The 21,102-nt window shown below is 42.5% G+C and overlaps 2 protein-coding genes across 2 annotated transcripts in view; one reads left to right on the plus strand and one right to left on the minus strand.

The window, feature by feature from the left end:
- Positions 1-5,110: 5,110 nt before the first annotated feature.
- On the minus strand, positions 5,111-9,149 carry LOC132403906 (protein FAM200C-like). Its single transcript, XM_059987722.1, has 2 exons — positions 9,017-9,149; positions 5,111-6,977 (listed from the first exon to the last, which is right to left on the minus strand). Exons 1-2 carry the CDS (start codon positions 9,147-9,149, stop codon positions 6,574-6,576), a joined length of 537 nt encoding a protein of 178 aa, XP_059843705.1. The 3' UTR covers positions 5,111-6,573.
- The window catches only part of sspn (sarcospan (Kras oncogene-associated gene)), a 30,889-nt gene continuing 18,881 nt past the window's right edge, over positions 9,095-21,102 (plus strand). The window contains exon 1 of the mRNA XM_059987721.1: positions 9,095-9,527. Within this exon, the coding sequence (XP_059843704.1) occupies positions 9,240-9,527 (288 nt within the window). The 5' untranslated portion in view covers positions 9,095-9,239. The remainder of the gene's footprint in view (positions 9,528-21,102) is intronic.

The following is a 21,102-nucleotide window of genomic DNA, read 5'->3' on the forward strand; positions in this document are numbered from 1 at the left end:
ATCAATTATATAGGCAGGAGAGGGGTAGAGGTCCTGCTCAGTAAGTTTTAGGGAGCCAGGAAGGAGGCTGAAGAGCAGAACTTCCTAGGTGGTAACTTCCAGATTACTCCCGGTGCCACGGATAGTGAAGGTCAGTACAGGAAAATAGCGCAGATGAATGAGTGGCTGAGGAGATGATACAGGGGGCAGGGTTTCAAGTCTTGGATCATTCTGGGGAAGGGGTGACTTGTACAAGTGGGATGGGTTGCATCTGAACTAGAGGGGAACCAATATCCTCGGAGGAAGGTTTGCTAATGTTTTTGGGGAGGGTTTAAACTAGATTTTCAGGGGGTGGGAACCAAAGTGAAGAGGCTGAGGATGGGGTGATTGGCGCACAAGTAGGGACAGCTTATAGGGGGTTTATGAGGTATATGTTAGAGCAAAGAAGCACTCAGCCTGATGGTTTGAGATGTGTCTATTTTAATGCAAGGAATATCTTACACAAAGCAGATGAACTTAAAGCATGGATCAGTACGTGGAACTATGATGTTGTGGCCATTGCAGAGACTTGGATGACTCAGGGACAGGAATGGCTGCTGAGTGTGCCGAGCTTTAGATGTTTCAAAAAGGACAGGGAGGGAGTCTTAAGAGGTGGGGGAGAGGCACTGCTAATCAGGGATAGCATCACAGTTGCAGAAAAGAAGGAAGTCATGGAGGGATTGTCTACTGAATGCTTGTTGGTGGAAGTCAGGAACAGGAAGGGGGCAATAACTCTACTAGGTGTTTTTTATAGACACCCCAGTAGTAACAGAGACTTCAAGGAGCAAATAGGGAGGTAGATTCTGGAGAGGTGCAATAATAATAGGGTTGTTATGATGGGTGATTTTAACTTTCCAAATATTGACTGGCATCTCCTTAGAGCAAGGGGTTTAGATGGGGTGGAGTTTGTTAGGTGTGTTCAGGAAGGTTTCCTGGCACAATATGTAGGTAAGCCAACTGGAGGAGAGGCTGTACTTGATCTGGTACTGGGAAATGAACCTGGTCAGGTGTCAGATCTCTCAATGGGAGAGCATTTCAGAGGTAGTGAACACAAATCTATCTCCTTTACCATGGTGCTGGAGAGAGGTAAGAGCAGAAAATTTAGGAAGACATTTAATTGGGGTAGGGGAAAATATGTTGCTATTAGGCAGGAACTTGGGAACATAAATTTGGAGCAGATGTTCTCAGGGAAATGCACAGTAGAAATGTAGAAAATGTTCAGAGAACATTTGCATGGTATTCTGCATAGGTATGTTCCATTGAGGCAGGGAAGGGATGGTAGAGTAAAAGAACCATTGTGTACAAAGGACGTAGAAAATCTAGTTAAGAAAAGAAAAGCTTAAGAAACATTCAAGAAACCAGGTACTGTTAGAGCTCTAGAAAATTACAAAGGTACCAGGAAAGAGCTCAAGAATGAAACAAGGAGAGTCAGAATGGGCCAAGAGAAGGCCTTAGTGAGCAGGATTAAGGAAACCCCAAGGCATTCTACAAGTATGTGAAGAGCAAGAGGATGAGCCATGTGAGTGTAGGACCAATCAGCTGCGATAGTGGAAACATGTGCATAGAGCCAGAGGAGATAGTGGACGTACTTAATGAATACTTTGCTTCAGTATTCAGCAATGAAAAAGACCTTGACAATTGTGGGGATGAGTTACAGTGGACTGAAATGCTTGAACATATAGACATTGCGAAAGAGAATCTGCTGGAGCTTTTGAAAGGTATTAAGTTAGATAAATTGCTGTGATGAGATGAAATATACCCAAGATTATGGTGGGAAGTGTGGAAGGAGCTTGCTGAGCCTCTGGCAATGATATTTGCATCAATAGGAATGGGAAAAGTACCAGAGGATTGGAGGGTAGCAGATGTTGTTCCCTAGTTCAAGAAAGGGAGTAGAGATAACCTAGGAAATTATAGACCAGTGAGTCTAACTTCAGTGGTGGGAAAGTTGTTGGAGAAGATTCTGAGAGGCAGGACTTAAATGCATTTGGAGAGACTTAATCTGATTAGGGATAGTCAGCCTGGCTTTGACAAAGGCAGGTCATGCCTTACAAACCTGATTGAATTTTATTTGATGGCATAAAAGAACACACTGATGAAGGTAGAGCTGTGGATGTAGTGTATATGGAATTCAGTAAGGCATTTGATAGGGTTCCCCAAGCAAGGCTTGTTCAGAAAGTAATGAGGCATGGGATCCAAGGAGACCTTGCTTTGTGGATCCAGAATTGGCTTGCCCACAGAAGGCTAAGAGTGGTTGTAGATGGTTTGAATCCTGCATGGAGGACAGTGACCAGTGGTGTTCCACAAGGATCTGTTCTCGGATCCCTCCTCTTTTGTGGTTTCTATAAATGACCTGGATGAGGAAGTTGAAGGGTGGGTTAGTAAGTTTACTGATGACACACAAGTTGGGGGTGTTATGGATAGTTTGGAGGGTTATCAAAAGTTACAGGGTGATAGGATAGGATGCAGAACTGGGCTGAGAAGTGGCAGATGGAGTTCAACCCAGGTAAGTGTGAAGTGGTTCATTTCAGTAGGTCAAATTGGAAGACAGAATCTAATATCAATTCTAATATCTAATACCAAGACTCTTGGCAGTATGGAGGACCAGCAAGATCATGGGGTCCATGTCTATAGGACAGTCAAAGCTGCTGCGCAGATTGATGATGCTGTTAAGAAGTTGCATTGTGAGTTGGCCTTCATCAACCATGGGATTGAGCTCAAGAGCTGTGAGGTAATGTTACAGCTATATAAGATGTTGGTTAGACCCCACTCGGAGTACTGTGTTCAGTTCTAGTTACCTCATTACAGGAAGGATTGGATGCTATAGGGTGAGTGCAAAGGATATTTACAAGGATGTTGCCTGGATTGGACTGGATATGAGAATAGGTTGAGTGAAACTTGGCCTTTTCTCCTTGGAGTGATTTAGGTTGAGAGGTGACCTGATACAGGTGTATAAGATGACGAGGGGCTTTGATGGATGGATATGAAAGAATAGCAAGAGGCTTTTTCCCATGGTTCAAATGATGGGACCGTTTTAAGGTGCTTGAAAGTAAGTACAAAGGGGATGTCAGAAGTAAATTTTTCTTACAGAGCGTGCTGGGTGTATGGAATGCACTGCCAGCGGAAGTGGTAGAACCTGATACAATGGGGTATTTTAAGAGACTCTTAGATAGATACACAGAGCTTAGGAAAATAGAGGGCTATGTGGTTGGGAAATTCTAGGCAGTTTCTAGGGTAGGTTACATGGTTGGCACAACATTGTGGGCTGAAGGGCCTGTAATGTGCTGTAGATTTTGATGTTCTATGTTCTCCGGTGGTTAGTAGTTAATCTTAAATCAGAAATTGATTCACTTTTGATAACCAGAGCTATTGACTCATGATAGTCTCTCACTGAATGACAGCATAGTCTCTAGTGATTAAAGCAGTTGCAAGGACAATGGGCCAGGAATGGACAGTAATATTGATGCTGAAAGATGCTGTTAGCATTTGCAGAAAAAAACTACTAAATACATGCATAACTGAAATAGGAATTTATACTTCAGAGAAGAATGTCAGGGGGAAAACAAGAAGTTTAGACAGAAGAGTATCACAGTAGAGGAATTAATAAAAATCCTACTATTACCCTGCAAAATTCCTATTTCAATAGATCGTATCTGGGTTTGGTAATGGTTGACGAGTAAGATCAGCCAGACAAATCTGATCCCTTGACTGATAATCTGGAGCCAGGAGCGCACTTTCAGAATAAGGGGTACCTTATTTAAGATAGAGATGAGGAATATCATTTCCCTTGAACATTTGTGAATCTTTAAAAGTCTCTACCCTGGTAAACTATGGAGCTGCAGTCACTGAACAAGTTCAAGTGTGAGACGGAACATTGGTTCACAGAGGGTTCAAGGACAATGGGGAAAAGCAAAAAAATACAGCTGAGGTCAGATTTCCCATGATCTTGAGTGGTGGATCAGACTGAAAGGGTCACCTGGCTCAGAGTTTTTATGTTTCTACGGCCACAGGTTGTCTGGAAGTACTCTGCAGTGTATTTTTTGAAGGTGAGCCTTTACGTGAAAAGTGGTAGCAAAATCCTTTCTTTTGCAATTTGTCCTCAATGTAATACATGAAAGGTGAAAGAAGCAGACTTCATGAAAAGTCTATTATGGAACAGTTAAGCAGGTTGAACCCATGCTTATAGGATTTTATAAGAATGAAAAGTAATTTTCATATATATGATGTGGTTCCTAGATCGGGCTATGAATCGTGGAGTGAGCAACTACCCTCTTAACTCTCCAAAGCCTGTCCACTATGCAAAGCTCAAAGTTAGCAGTATGATGTAACTCCCTCCACCCATGTGGATGAGTGCAGCTTCAACAACATGTAACAAGCACACATTGCAGCTACCATTGAGCAGAAAAATAGAGGGGTAGGTGGTTGGGAAATTCTAGGCAGTTTCTAGAGTAGGTTACATGGTTGGCACAACATTGTGGGCCAAAGAGCCTCTAACGTGCTGTAGATTTTGATGTTCTATGTTCTCTGGTGGTTAATAGTTAATCTTAAATCAGAAATTGATTAGCTTTTGATAACCAAAGCTACTGACACATGATAAGTCTCTCACTGAATGACAGCCAGGCCATCAGGTTCAAGAATGGCATACTTCCCTTTAATCATTCAATTCTCGAACCAACCTAGTTAAACAACGCTGTGACTCTTTGATCACTTTGAACTAAAATGGACTTTCTGTTCTATTGTGTTCTTTCTTGTAAAAATTATGTATATATAATTTGTGTTTATTTGTTTTCACATGAATGTTGTGTATCTGGTGCTGTTGCAAATAAGTTTTTCATTATGCCTGTGCATGATAAAAAACGACTTTGACATAGCGGCTTGCTTGACAGGTCCATTCAGTCCAGCTCCGCCACACAGTAACGGCATTGTGTATAACCATCTACACCAGTGGTTCCCGACCTTTTCTATACCCCACACCCCTAGAAAATGTTTGATTAATGTTCTCACCCCCTACAAAAGTAGTATCACATTTGAAGATGAAGAAGTCTAATTTCTAATTTTTGAACCACATACAATACTGCGAGTGAACAAATTGAACTTAAAAAAATAAGCTTTTAATTCAGTGCATAAAATGCAAATATAAACTGAGCAATTGAATTCTAATTTATTCAGAAAAAATTGTAAACAGTAAAATCAATCCCAACTGTGAACATAAAATTCAATGACTTCTTTGCTCCTGCTTCTCATTCATGATTTTGTCAAAACGTGGAACTTTCTTGCTGACTGCGATCTGCAGGTCTGCCTGTGGGTTCAGGCGATTCCTAGATTTTATCTTGATTGACTAAAGAGAACTGAATCCAGATTCACACAAGTATGTTGTTGCAAATGGAATGAGGACACGGAGTGCTTTTCCACCAAGTCTTGGGAACATATCCAGTGCTGCACACCAAAACTCCTCCAAAGTCTTGCTTTCAATTGCATTTCAAGAGCTCAATTTGTCCACAAATCAATACGAACTTCCTTCAGCTCTTCATCATCTGACATTTTTTCCAAATTGTAGGAATATGGATTCATGATCCATTCTTCTGAAATCTTCAAGTCTCCAGCAGAAAAATATCCATCAAACGATTCTGACAGCATTTCCAGATGAGCCACAATTTCTTCACACACAGTAGGAGTTATGGATCCAGCATCATCAACCATCTCTTCTAGTGAAGGAAAATTTGAGAGATTGCCTCTTTCCATCCTTCGACGCTAAAGGGGTAACTTTTCTTTGAAGGCATTCAACTTTTCACAAGCCTTCAATATATTTATCCCTTTTCCTTGAAAAGGAACACTCAGGTCATTCATACGAGTGAAAATGTCAGCTAAGTAAGCCAGCGAATTCCTATGATTGGCTGGCGAAGCAGGCGAATTCCTATGATTCCATTGCCCCAACCAGATCACATTCATGCTCTTCCAGAAAAACTTCGATTTCTTCCTGCAGTTCAAAGAAGCGGGTTAAAGTTTGTGCTCGTGACAACCAAACGACAAAGTGTGGAAAAGCAAAACTGAATGCTCACTTCTCAAATCCTCACAAAATGATTTGAAGATACGATGGTCCAAAGCACACCCCCTGATCCAGTTGATGATCTTCACACAAGTATCAACGACTTTCTTCAAATTTGGAGGCAATGTTTTTGATGCCAAAGCATGCCGATGAAGAAACCAATGGGTAACTTGCAAGTCTGGAATCTCCTTTTTCATCAATGCAGAAAAGCCAGATTTATTTCCAAGCATTGCAGGTGCCCCATCAGTGCACACTGAACCAATGACTTTGATATCTAAATCATGTTTGGCAAAGACGTCTTTCACCAGCTGCATCACATCCTTTGAAGTTGTGTTTGTTTTCAGATCTTTACAAAACAGGAAATCTTCCTTCACAGCACCATCATTGACATACCTCACTGATGTGATGAGTTGACTACAACTGGAGACATCAGTTGACTCATCCAACTGAATAGAGATTTTAAGAGGACTAGCTCCGACATCTGAGATGACTTGGTCCAAAATATCTTCACTCTAATCACTGATTAGGTTGTGAATGACATTATTTGATAGGGGCACCTGTTCAAATTTTTTTCTTGCTTCTTTGCCCAGGATAATTGTTGCCATTTCCAGTGCACATGGCTTGATGAGATCTTCCACAATTGTAAGGGCCTTCTTGGATTTGGCCACTTTATATGCCACTTGGTATGAAGCAAGAAGTAGTGGTCTTTCAACAGAAACAAAACCTAATTTTGGAAGAGTTCCTTGTGAATCAAAACAAGTTTTTTTGATTTTCAATGATCCAACATCATGTCCTTCAACATCAGCTCCGCCGTGCTTGTTCTTGAAGTGCTCTTGAAGCTTGGATGGCTTCAGATTTGAGTTGGAAAACACAACGCTACAAAGAATGTACTGGGGTTTTTGCAAGCCATTATTTCCTGTTGTACAAGTGAAACCAAAGCAAACATAGTCATCATTCCATTTCCTTCTTTTTGACATGATGAAGGGTTAATGAAGGGAAAAATATTAGCTAATATGAGAAAAACTATCTGACTAAGTCAGGGATGACCGCTTTACTTAACCAGACATGCCTATAGCAAAGTATCACGAGAAATACGCTTTTGAATATTATATTACGATATTATCTGTGGTTAATCCAAGATAAATCATCAGGTGGAAATGCTACGGGGACGCAACGCGACTTATTAGGCTACTCTCCATTGAATTTACACACCTATTTCCGATGATTGCTGGAGATATGAACTCCCATCACACGATTCAAAATCCTCGATGCTAACCATGATACCTCCTCAACTAACACAATTCAAAATTATCAACAGTTCAGGAAAAAAAACCTTTTAAGAGAAAAAAACCTTTGAAATTCAAAAACTTCTTTAATGCATTGAGACAAATACGGATGAATGACTTCAGCTGCTTTTTATCAAAATGCGGCTTTTAAAGATTTTATAATTGAATAATTTACCTACTGTCTGCGGGTTTGGTTTTAAAGCGAAGTCGTTACTTGATGGTTGATTCGGGATATATAAAGATTTTGGCATTATGAGATGATTTTTAACTCTGAGATGTAACCTTCTGAGGTGTAACTCCCAGGTAACACTGATGAGAATCCTCAGCGCTGACTCGGGCAGTGGGAGACTGGAGTGAGTTTATGTCTCTCTCGACTCGGGCAGCGGGAGACTGGAGTGTGCTTGGGACAAACGTTACTACCACTCCTCAAGGCACACTGGCAACTGGCTGAGTGATGACTCGTGACTCGTCACTCAAGGACACAAGCCACTCTTTGTCGCACCCCCTGAAATTCCATCTCGCACCCTCTGGGGGTGCGGGCACCCCAGGTTGGGAACCCCTGATCTACACAATGTGCAGCCACAGTTCACCAAGACTCCCAAGGCAGCACCTTACAACCTCATGACCTCACCAGCTATAAAGGACCAGGCAGCATATGGAAATCGCTCTCGTGACCTGGAAATATATTACCTTCCTTCCTTCACAGTACCTAGGTCAGGATCTCCTCTTGTATACCTCATATGTATGCATATGCATACCTCATACTGCAGTGGTTCAAGGCGGCAGCTCACCATCACTTTTTCAAGGGCAACTAGGGATCAGAATTACAGCCAGTCTTTTGCAGGGCTTCTACCTGAAATGCTGACAATTCTATTCCCTCTACAGATGCTGCTCGGCATGCTGGGTTCCTCCAGCAGACTTTGTTGCTCCAGATTCCAGCATCTGCAGCCTCTCGTTTCTCCATGGCAATTAGACTGACCCAGCCCGTAAAACCCACCTCCCTCCCATGAATAATTAAATAAATTACCAAAACATATAAGATTTGGAGGCGGTTTGATATGGAGTAGACTTTTTTCCCTTATATGGTGCAAATATTTGATGCAAATGCAGAGTGAGATTAATTCAAGCATCCAGGAGGGAGGGCCGAACAGGCTACTCAGTGCTGTACAATCTCCTGTAATGTGGGATAGCATAGCTACCTTCCGATAACGGCAGTGCCCACACAAGGAGGAGGGGCAGGGGGTGAGTATTTAGAACCGCAGAGGAACAAATATTCTTCTGGAGGAACACAGTGAGTAGAACTGCATCTCTACAGAGGTTGACGTTTTAGGTCTAAACCTTGCATGAGTACTAGAGTGGCAGGGCGATGGCCATTGTAAAGAGGAGGCAAGGGCTAAGCCATAAACCAGAGGTGATGGGTGGACTGGGGAGGAATGTAAGATAATGGGGAGATTGTGCTGATATTAGGACAGAGGGTGGAGAGTGGAAGGCATCATAAGAGAGAGCAGGGCATCGGGAGCGTCAGATGAGGGAGGAGGGTATTGGGGCCGAGATTGGCGGATATCGAAAGTACGAAGAGAAGTCATTAGGAGGGCATCAGGAGTGAGGGGGTGGGAGGTAGTTTGCTGCTCCCAGTTCCACCATCTGCAGTACTGTATTCTGTACCAACCCCGATGTGAGTCCCGGCGCACCGTCCTTGCGAGAACCGTTTCGGTGGGACGTTCGAGTCCCCCCTCGCCGCCCCCTTCCTCCTCATCTATCCGTGGCACGCAGGGTGGGGATTGCCCCTCAGTGTTCTCCATATTTGTACGGACTCTCCTCGGTCGGACTCAGTCACCCCTCCCCTCTCTCCTCAGAAGCGTCTCACCCCCTGTTTGGCGCGGCCACGTACCATGGGGAAGGACGGGGAAGGCGGCGGAGCGGGCGCGGCCACCGCCGCCCAGGCGGAGAGCGGTGGGAAGAAGGAGGAGGAGAAGGGGAAGGGGAAGGGGAAAGGGAAGGAGAAGGAGGGAGCTGACCGGCGGGGCGACCTGCACAAGTGCTGCGGTTGCCGCTTCCCTCTCCTCATCGCCGCCCTGCAACTGCTCTTGGCCATAGCAATCACCGTGGTCGCTTTCATCATGAAGAGTATCAGCTCCTCCCTGCTCCTCAGAGACACCCCTTACTGGGCCGGCATCATCGTAAGTATTCTGGTTTTGAATCTATGCGGGCAGTCGTTTCTTCTTTTGCAATCTTGCCGCAGGGACTGAGTATTTGCACGGGTCGCTAACTGAATGCACGCTAGGCGAGGTTGCTAAACCTTGCAGGCTTGCATTTAACACTGAGCCAGGGGCGTTTGTCCAAATTTACAGTAACTTCCAAGTCGAGTTTATCGTGTGCAAAAGTACAACGCGGTAGAGGTGAGATACAAAACTTGCTTGTCGTGGCAACAGACACGGATAGGTACAGGCAACACATAATGTATGTTATATTATAATTGTGCATTAATGAAACAAGATAGTGAAGAAAAAGAGTAAGATCTTGGTGCAAAAGAAAGAGACAGATACAAGTCCATTATGGTTCAATCCTTAGCAATGGATTGCTGAGGTATTGGCTCTGTTACTGAGGTAGTGATGAGGGTTGTGCAGTTAGGGTAGTTGCAGGAAAGTAATTATTCCTGAATCTGGTGATGTGGGACTTCGGGCTTCTGTCCTGCCTGCACATTGTCCTTTGTCAATACTGGGAAACCTAATGTGAGGCCTGTTGTTACACAGTGGCTTTTGACAATCTCTTGATAAGACACAGGGCTGCACTGTGGGTGGAATATAGAACCGTGGAAAATATCAATACGTCAAAGGTAGTGTGGGCATCACTTTGAACAAGAGAAATGCGTCATGGTTCACGTCAGAGGGGAGAGTTTCTCAGAGTGGGCACACCTGTACCTTAAATTTCAAACACTTTTCAAATGTCCGTTCTTAGGTGCTTACTCATTTCACCTGCTTTCTGTAGTTGACAGAAACAAAGGCAGCAATATCTCACCACGCTTCAAATAAATTATAGCTTCCTTTCCTCCAAAAGTTTTGAAAACAAATGATATTTAAAAAAATGGAGAGGGAAGAGCCTGCAGGGATGTCTTGCATTGTTTGTTGCTGTGTGATGGAACAAGGAAAAATTGCCTTTAGAACGCATAGAACCGAGATTTTTCCCAACAAAATGTCAGTGCATCTTCTGCAATTATTTTACATGCATTAAGCTAAAGTCACTCTGATTCAGCAGTTATATATAACCAAATATACTGTATTGTATGCATAGGGGTAATATAGATTGCCTTTGCAATTACACACGTCCATGCATTTCAACATTAGTGTGGCAAGTTTGAATGTGCAGTTTTCATTATGAATGTGAGTTTTGAATTTAAACTATGACTTTACAATGAGGAGTGAGCTATATTTGCATGACTTAGTCCAACTTCTAAGTTTACTTTCTGCGAAGGTTCAGAGCAACTTGTGATTGAGTCCATGAGGGGAAATGTTATTCTGGATTGGCTGTTTGGTGGTGAACCAGATTTGACTAGCTTAATGTAAAGGAACCCTTTGGAAACAGTGATCATAATATGATAGAATTTATCCTGCAGTTTTAGAAGGAGAAGCTAAAATCAGATGTATCAGTATTATAGTGGATTATAGAGGCATGAGAGAGGAGCTGGCCAAAGTTGATTGGAAGAGGACACTAGCAGGGATGATGGCAGAACAGCAATGGCTGGAGTTTCTAGGAACAATTTGGAAGGTGCAGGATAGATACATCCCAAAGAAGAATAAGTATTCTAAAGACAGAATGATGCAACTGTGGCTGACAAGGGAAAAGCAAACTTGATAGGCTGATTGGTCTAATTCTGCTCCAAACTCTTATGGTCTTATTCACTTGCTGCTGGCTAGCTAGGAACGTTTGTCGCTGGTGATAAAATTAATAACCATTATACACCTCTTCCAGTAATAATATCCATTGTTTTATTTTAGCGATTGTAACATTGAGTAGACCTTACTAGCCCTTTGATCCACAACGGCCAACAAGCCCCGACAAACCCTATTAACCTTAATCTAATCACAGAACAATTTGCAATGACCAGTTAACCATTCCCGTACATTTTTGGACTGTGGGAGGAAAGCAGAGCGCCCGGGGAAAACCTATGCATCCCATGGGGAGGATGTAGAGAGGCTCCTCATAGAAGGTCAATGGAATTGAACTCCGAAGTCCAGAATGCTGTAAGAGTGCTACGCAAGCCTGTATGCCACCGTAGCACCCCGAAAGTCAATGGGAAATTGAATACTTTAAATATCAAAGCATCTGAGCTCCTCATAAGTTAAAATGTAACATATGGTCACCGAAAGCAAATAGAGACAAATTTGTTTTGTTGTTCTTATTTTGCAAAGCAGTTAATCACAGATTTGGTTTTATCATTTATCCCTATAGTTGAGCTCTCTCTGTCTAGTTAGACTATTACACAGTAGTGTAGTGAGTAGTCTGTGATCCTGTTGATCTTGTTGCTGATTAACTGGCTGGAGTGTTCACTGAGATCTTTAACCCCTTGCTTCAGCAGTCTGGGGAACCCACATGTTTCAAGCAGCTTCGGTTATACCAGTGCCTAAGAAGAATGTGGTAAGCTGCCTCAATGACTGTCGTCTAGTAGCACTTACATCCACAGTGATGAAGTGTTTTGAGAGGTTGATGATGAAACATATTAACTCTTGCCTGAGAAGCGACTTGGATCCAATCCAATTTGTCTACCAGAGCAACAAGTCCACAGCAGATGCCATCTCTTGGCTCTTCACTCAAACCTGGAACATCTCAACAGCAAAGATGCATATATCAGGATGCTCTTTACTGACTATAGCTCAGAATTCAATACCATCATTCATTCAAAACCAATCAATAAGCTCTAAGACCTTGGCCTCAATACCTTCTTGTCCAATTAGATCCTAGATTTCCTCACTTGCAGACACTGGTCAGTTAATGGTGGCAATACCATCTCCTCCACGATCTCCATCAGCCCAGGAGTACCACAAGGCTGTGTGCTTAGTTCCCTCTGCTCTACTCAATTTACACTTGTGACTGTGTGGCTAAGCACAGCTCCAATGCCATATTCAAGTTTGCTGATGATACCACTGTTATAGGCTGAATCAAAAATAGTGATGAATCTGCATATTGAAAATCTGTCTGAGTCGTGCCACAAAAACAACTTCTCACTCAATGTCAGCAAGACCAAGGAGCTGATTATTGACTACAGGAGAAGGAAACCAGAGGTCCATGAGCCAGTCCTCATTGGAGGATCAGAGGTAGAGCGGGTCAGCAACTTTAATTTCCTCTATGTTATTTTGGGGGACCTGGGCCCAGCATGTAATTGCAATTACACCCTATCCTCGTTATATGCGGGGGATACGTTCCTTGCAGCCAATGCATAATGTGAATAATTATTTAAATGGAGAAAATAGGGATGTGTTCCAGAGGGCTTCCTAAATATGTTGTATCTGTACAATAATTTATTCACATTTTCATACCAATATGACACAAAAGCAGTACCACAAGGCACATTTGTATTATATTTCATCAATTTAAGGTAATATTCAATGTAATAAATCATAGAAGGTTAACATACTAGGGTGTAGAGTACTCACCAACAGTGGCAAGTGTGTTCGCTCCGGGAGATGAGTGGTTGTTGTGGTGTCGGGCAGCTTTACGTGGATTAGGTGCATGGATGGTTGTGGAGTCGGGATCATATCAAGCACAGCAAGGGGTGAAGGAAGACTCACAGAACTCTTGGGACTGCTGGCACCGGTTTGAAGAAAGTGGTGAGGGTTGTTTGCTTGGCAGCATTTTGTTTTTCAGCATAGATTTGCTTGTTAGGGAAGAAGGGTTGACGGCAGGGAGCAACTGAAATGCTGACTCCGTTCTAAACTTGGTCCATGTCCATCGCCATTTGTGCCAAGTGTTCCGACTTTCACCATTCCCTCACCATTAGTAAACTCCCGGGATTTTCAAAATCCTCTATTGCTTGCAGCATCTGAGAGATAGTTGGCTGTAAAAAAAAAACATGCCTTGAATGTGGATCACACCTTGGTCGAGTGTTGAATCAGCGACGTTGTTAGGCGGCAGGAAACACACTGTTATATTAGGATGAATGCTGTCCAAATGTTTAGGATGGGCTGGTGCATTGTCAAGCAACAAAAGAACTTTAAAGGCAAGATTCTGTTCCTGGCAGTAGCGCCCCAGAGCTGTGTTACCATCACCTGATGCCACGCTGTTTATAATTTCCAACTTTTTTTCAAGTGTTAAAGCGGTTCTCTGCCACTCGGCTGATGGCCCAGGACATGACATCGGATGCTTTGGAGGCATAGTTAAATATTTCAAGCACAAAATCACTGCACCGTAGGTAAAACCAACAAAAGTTTAAGAGCGCAAGGTCGCGCATCCACAGCTTGGCAAAACCAATGCGAGACTGGCAGGAGTGAGATTGTGAGATGCGCGCACGTGACTTGTATTGGCGGGAAAGCTGTGCTCCTCGCATAACTGTGAGTTTTGGACGCATATAAGGAGACATTGATAGAAATACAGGTGTCCCCCATTTTTCAAACATTCGCTTTATGACAGCTCGCTGTTACGAAAGACCTACATTAGTACCTGTTTTCGCTAACCAAAGAGAATTTTTGCTTTTACGAAAAAAAGACACCCGCTTTATATGTGTGTTTACCCCGAGAAAGACTACCATGACCATGAAACCTTGTTTGCGCATGCGTGTACATGTCAATTTTTTTTCTCCATATCGACTTTGGCTCGCTGTCTCTCCGATTTTGATAAGTGAAATTACACCGTACATACAATAATTCTACTTTATATAGGCTGTATATTTATCATATAATTCCTGCTTTTACTATATGTTCATGTTATTTTAGGTTTTATGTGTTATTTGGTATGATTTGGTAGGTTATTTTTTGGGTCTGGGAACGCTCAAATATGTTCCCCATATAAATTAATGGTAATTGCTTTTTCGCTTTATGACGTTTCAGTTTACAAACAGTTTTATAGGAACACTATACATCGCATAGTCCGAAGACGCATATAACGAGGATATGGTGCACGAAGAAAACACAGCAGTATCTCTACTTCCTTAGGAGTTTGTGACGATAAGCAAGTTCATAGGTTGTGCGACCATTTCAATGATGAGGCAAATAAAGTTATCTCCTTTGGTTCAAGAGCCTGATGGTTGAGGGGTAGTAACTGTTCCTGAACCTTGTTGTGAGAGTCCTGAGGCTTCTGTATCTTCTCCCTGATGGCAGCAGTGCTCAATGGTAGATTGAGCTTTACCCATGACGAACTGGGCCATATGCACTACTTTTTGTACGATCTTCTGTTTGAGGGCATTGGTGTTTCAATACCAGTCTGTGACGCAGCCAGTCAATATACTCTCCACTATATATCTATAGAAGTTTGTCAAAGTGACAGAGAGGAGGGCGCTGAGTAGGCTACGGTCAATCATGGAAAACCCTGAACATCCTCTGCACAGCACCATCCAGAGACAGAGAAGCAGCTTCAGCGGCAGGTTGCTGTCAATGCAATGCTCCTCAGACAGGATGAAGAGATCATTACTCCCCAACGCCATTCGGCTCTACAATTCAACCACCAGGGGCAAGACATGTTAAGTGCCGGGGTTAGGACTGAGCTTAAGTTACCACTCAATGCACTTTAGTAAACTATTTAAGAACTTTTTAAAAGCTATTTATTAATGCTTTTTGGGAGGGTGATTTTAGATGCATATCATATTATACTGAGTTAAATACTGTGTAATTAGTTTTGCTACAGTAAGTGTATGGGACACTGGAAAAATGTTGAATTTCCCCTTGGGGATGAGTAAAGTATCTATCTATCTATCCTTTGCAAATTGGTTGAACACCGTAGTTGGTAAGGTCTTTCATTGATGCTGTTATGATTATTATTCTGTTTTGGATTTTTTGAGCATTCCTGTAAGAAAATGAATCTCGGGGTTGTATATGGTGACGTATATATATATATATTTTTTTTTGATAATATATTTACTCTGAACTTTTTGAACTTTGTTACCTCACAGCCCCACTAACCTGGGGTCTCTGGTTCTGCTCGCAACACACAATGTTCACATTTAGAGCTATTTATCATATGCATGACAAAACATATGGCAAAGTGTGACATATGCGCTAACAACCAACGTAACCTAGCGGTGTGCTGGGGGATGCCTGAAAGTGTCCCACACATTCCAGCACCAACATAGCATGCCCACAATGTTCGGCGAGCAACAAAACAACAACAGCAGAATAAGCCCCTTCCAACTGCATGTCAGTATCTTGTCTCCAGGCTTTGGTCACTGGGCTGTGACTTCCTGACTTCTGATTGATCTTCAGTATCAATCCCTGGACTAGCCGATGACGGGACCCTGAACTCCAGGCTCAAACTTCAGGTGTGCTGACTGACCAGCCCTTGTGTCGCCTGCTCACACAGACTCCTGGTTACTGGCCTTCGAGCATGGAGCACTGCCCTGGACTGTTGTTGTCCTTCATCAGCTGACCATGTTGCTGGACTTCAAACACAGTGCAGAGTACAGGCCTGACCTCTAACTCCTCCATATCCTTGTCCCTAAACCCTAAATCTTAACCTGACATCTGAATCTCCTCTCTGTCCCCAAAACCATCCCTGCAAACTTAAGAATGAGTGGGTTAACTGTCTACTCTTTTGTTGCCAACAGCATGACTGGATGATTTTTAACTTTACGTCAAACACCTTTAATCAATCTGGATTAATCTTACAATTGGTGAAGAGCAGGTTTTACAATAACAGAAGCCCTGGTGATTGCTGAACTATGAGACCATAAAACACTGAAGCAGAATTAGGCTATTTGGTCACATTTGCTCAGCCATTCCATCATGGCTGATTTACTAACCTTCTCAACTCCCTTCTCCCTACCAACTCCACTTTAAATATACCCAATGACTTATACAGCAAATAAGTACCTCCTCATCCCTGTTCTAAAGGGATGTCTCTCTATCCTCTCCACATCCACTCTATCTAGGCCTTTCAATATTCATAGGTTTCAATGAGAACCCCCACCATTCTCTTAAACTCTGGTGTGTACAGGCCTCGAGCCATTAGACGCTCCTCATATGTTGACCTTTTCAATCCTAAGACATTCTTGTGAATGTCCGAATGTCCTCTGGCCCCTCTCCAATGCCAACAACTCAAGTAGTGTCCCTGAGATCAATCTTTAGTCTCAAAGACTTCTGGGCAATCTTGGAGAACTTGTAATACTCTGTGCCTCCAGAGTGTTTGAGGAAAACATCCCTGATTTTGGTTTTATTGACCATCAGACCAAGAGTTCCTGTCCTTTGTTTCTCCAGTTTCGTTTAATTTTGCCTTGTATTGATCACTTCCAGTCACTTTGAAAACTGAGCACAATTGCAAAGGAGCTATGTTTTAGAAGACCCATTCTGGTACACTACACCATACATGTATACATGGAGGGTTGGGGATGAAATTGTTCTTGGGCATTGCAACAGTTATAAAATGACAGCTTTTAAGAACATACATTGAAATCTACAGCATATTACAGGCCCTTCGGCCCACAATGTTATGCCGACCTACTCTAGAAACCGCCTAGAATTTCCCGACCGCATAGCTCTCTATTTTTCTAAGCTCCATGTACCTATCTAAAGTGTCTAAAAAGACCCTATTGTATCCACTTCCACTACTGCCGGTGGCAGTGCATTCCACACACCCAACACTCTCTGAGTGAGAAACTTACCCCTAACATCCCTCGGTACCTATTTCCAAGCACCTTAAAACTATGCCCTCTCGTGTTAGCCATTTCAGTCTTGGGAAAAAGCCTCTGGCTATCCACGTGATCAAAGCTCTTCATCATCTTCTACACCTCTATCAAGTCATCTCTCATCCTCAGTCGCTCCAAGGAGAAAAGACAAAGTTCACGCAACCTATTCTCATAAGGTACGCCCTCCAATACTACCAACATTCTTGTAAATCTCCTCTGCGCTCTCTCTATAGTATCCACATACTTCCTATAATGATGTGACTAAAACTGAACACCAAGGTCTTATACAGCTGTAACATTACCTCATGACTCTTGAACTTAATCCCACAGTTGATGAATGCCAACACAACATATGACTTCTTAGCAACACTGTCAACCTGTGCAGCAGTTTTGAGAGTCCTGTGGACACGGACCCCAAGATCTATCAGATCCTCTACACTGTCAAGAGTCTTACCATTAATATTATATTCTGTCTTCAAATTTGATCTGCCAAAATGAACCTTCTCACTTTATTTGGGTTGAAGACCATCTGCCACTTCTCAGCCCAGTTCTGCATCCTATTGATGTCCTGCTGTAACCTCTGACAACCCTCCAGACTATCCACAGCACCCTGAATCTTTGTGTTATCAGCAAACTTACTAACCCACCTTCTACTTCTTTATCCAGGTCATTTATAAAACTCACAAAGAGGAAGGGTCTGAGAACGGATCTCTGCAGAACACCACTGGTCACTGACCTCCATGCAGAATACAAACCATCTACAACCACCCCTTGCCTTCTGTGGGCAAGCCAATTCTGGATCCACAAAGCAAGGTCCCCTTGGATCCCATGCCTCCTTATTTTCTGAAGGAACCTTGCATGGGGAACCTTATCCACTTCATCCATATACACTACATCCACTGCTCTATCTTCACCAATATGTTGTTTCTTCCTCAAAGAATTCAATCAGGCTTGTAAGGCATGACCTGCCCTTGACAAAGCCATGCTGACTATGCCTAATTAGGTTATGTCTCTCCAAATACTGTTAATTCCTGCCTCTCAGGATCTTCTCCAACAATTTGCCCATCACTGAAGTTAGACTCACTAGTCTGTAATTTCCTGGGTTATCTCTACTCCCTTTCTTGAACAAGGTAACAACATTTGCAACCCTCCAACCCTCTGGTACTTCTCCCATCCCTATTGATGATACAAAGAACATCACCAGAGGCTCAGCAATCTCCTCCCTCGTCTCCCACAGTAGTCTTGAGTATATCTTAACTGGTCCTGTTGGCTTATCTAACTTCATGCTTTTCAAAAGCTCCAGCACATCCTCTTTCTTAATGTCTGTACACTCAAGCATTCAGCCCACTTTATGTCATCACCACAATTGCTAAGGTCCTTTTCGCTGGTGAATATTGAAGCAAAGTATTCATTAAGTACCTCCACTACCTCCTCCAACTTCATGCACACGTTTCCATTGTCGCACCTGATTGGTCCTATTCTCACATGCCTTACCATCTTGCTCTTCACATACTTATAGAATGCCTTGGGGTTTTCCTTAATCCTGCTCACCAAGGCCTTTTCTTGGCCCCATCTGGCTCTCCTGATTACATTCTTAAAGCTCCTTCCTAGGAACCTTGTAATTTTCTAGAGTTATAACAGTGCCTAGTTTCTTGAACCTTTTGTAAGCTTTTCTCTTCTTAACTAGATTTTCTGCATCCTTTGTACACCATGTGTCTTTTATCCTACCATCCTTTCCCTGCCTCGATGGAACATACCTATGCAGACCTCCATGAAAACGTTCCCTGAACATTTGCCACATTTCTGCCGTGCATTTCCCTGAGAACTTCTGTTCCCAATCTATGCTCCCAAGTTCCTGCCTAATAGCATAATATTTCCCACTACCCCAATTAAATGTTTTCCAAAATTACCTGCTCCTTTCCCTCTCCAGCACTATGGTGAAGGAGATAGATTTGTGGTCACTGCTTCCAAAATGCTCTCCCACCAAGAGATCTGACACCTGACCAGGCTCATTTCCCAATATCAGATCAAGTACAGCCTCTCCTCTGGTTGGCTTATCTACATATTGTGTCAGGAAACCTTCCTGAACACACCTAACAAACTTAACCCCAGCTAAACCCCTTGCGCTAAGGAGATGCCAATTAATATTATGGAAGTTAAAATCTCCAGTCACAACAACAGAAAATGTTGATTTACGAAATTATGAGGGGCATAGGTAGGACAGATGGAGCCTTTTTCCGAGGGCAGGAGTGTCTAGAACTAGTCATAGGATTAAGGTGAGGGGGAGAAGTATAAAGGAGACCTAAGTTTTTCCACACAGAGAATAGTACTGAGAGGCTGTCAATTCCATATCACTTGCCCAGGGTGAAGCTCTCTCTATGTAACTTTTGTATACTTTTACTACGACTTGATAAATTTAAGGAGAGGAATAGTTAAAAGAAGCAAGCGAGAGGAGACATTGTAGTGAAAGAATTATGCTTATAATGGCCAGTATGGAAAAGCTGGAAATTGTCAAAATGTTGAGACCAAATCTGAAACCGTAAGACCTTAAGATATAGGAGCAGAATTACGCTATCCGGGCCATCAAGTTTGCTATGCCATTTCATTAGGGCTGATCCAATTTTCCTTTCAGCCCCAATCTCTGCCTTCTCCCCATAGCCCTTCATTCCCTGACCAATCAAGAATCTATCAACCTCTGCCTTAAATATACACAAAAATGGCCTCCACAGCTGCCTGTGGCAAAGAATTCCACAGATTCGCCACTCTCTAGCTGAAGAAATTCCTCCTCATTCTCTGTTCTAAAAGGATGCACCTCTATTCTGAGGCTGTGTCCTCTGGTTTTAGACTCTCCCACTGTAGGAAACATTCTATCAAGGCCTTTCACCATTCAGTGAGGTCATCCCTCATCCTTCTGAATTCTAGTGAATACAAATCTTCATAAATTGTTTGAGATTTTATATAAAATCTTCACTCTGCAGAGAGTGATAAGGACAGGAAGCAATGGTGATTCATATAGATATATCCAACAGGAATTAGGTGGAGAAAGATAGGGATAGGAGGATATCTGAGTGGATTAGGTAGTCAGAGGAGATTTGTGTACATCTCACACCAGTTGCTTGTTTCCATGAAGTGGATTCAATGTCATTCCTCATTGCAAATGGGGTAGTTTGACCACAGTTCAGTGAGTTTAAGTGAGCTATACAAAACCTATGCATCTGCTGTGGTACAGGGACAGTAGTGAATACGGATTGTATACGTTTGTTTATGAATTGTGGAAATTCACACTATTGATCTTCTTATGGGAAATGTGAATGCCAATATTTGCATTGATTCAGCTAAACCAAAATTAGCACATGGGTGGATTAATATTTAATTAAATATGTCTGTACTGGCTAGCTCAGTGACACAGTGACTCCTTTGGGATTGTAGATGGAATACTTACAAATGTATTTATTGTGTTTTTTTAAAAAAATTATTATTGTGTTATTTACCTAATTGTGTTTTCTTTGTGCTGCATCAGGTTTGGAGTAACATTTTTTTTCATTCTCCTTTACACTTTTGCGCTGGAAGTGACGTTAAACAGTCTTGAATTGTGAATGGATGCCGGGAACTCTACACCCATTAGCTTAGAGCTAATGATGCGAAGGATAATGCAAAGATATAATTGAGAAACACCTAAAAACTGCAAATATGGCAAAAAGTAGTTAAAGCTGATTTCAGAATGAAATATTTAACAAAAAACAAATAATTATAACCACAGGGAAAAAAAGTACACTGTTGAATCTTTTGCAAAAAGCTGAACTGATGGAGGTCTTTGTGATCACGACAGTGTTTTGGTGGGTGAACACAGTGACCTTCCCACTTAATATAAGATGGTGCCCATCACATCCACTGGGAATTCCACAGAAACATCCTGACCTACGGAGGTG

This window comes from Hypanus sabinus, chromosome 13, assembly GCF_030144855.1.
Source record: "Hypanus sabinus isolate sHypSab1 chromosome 13, sHypSab1.hap1, whole genome shotgun sequence".
In the NCBI taxonomy this organism is placed as follows: domain Eukaryota; kingdom Metazoa; phylum Chordata; class Chondrichthyes; order Myliobatiformes; family Dasyatidae; genus Hypanus; species Hypanus sabinus.

What these genes read in the sequence shown, in the direction of transcription:
- LOC132403906 (XM_059987722.1), bottom strand. Translation starts at nt 9,149, where the DNA reads ATGGAGAACACTGAGGGGCAATCCCCACCCTGCGTGCCACGGATAGAT. An exon ending in GCGCCGGGACTCACATCGGG is followed by an intron (nt 6,978 to 9,016) that starts GTTGGTACAGAA and finishes CTTGTACAACAG; the next exon opens with GAAATAATGGCTTGCAAAAA.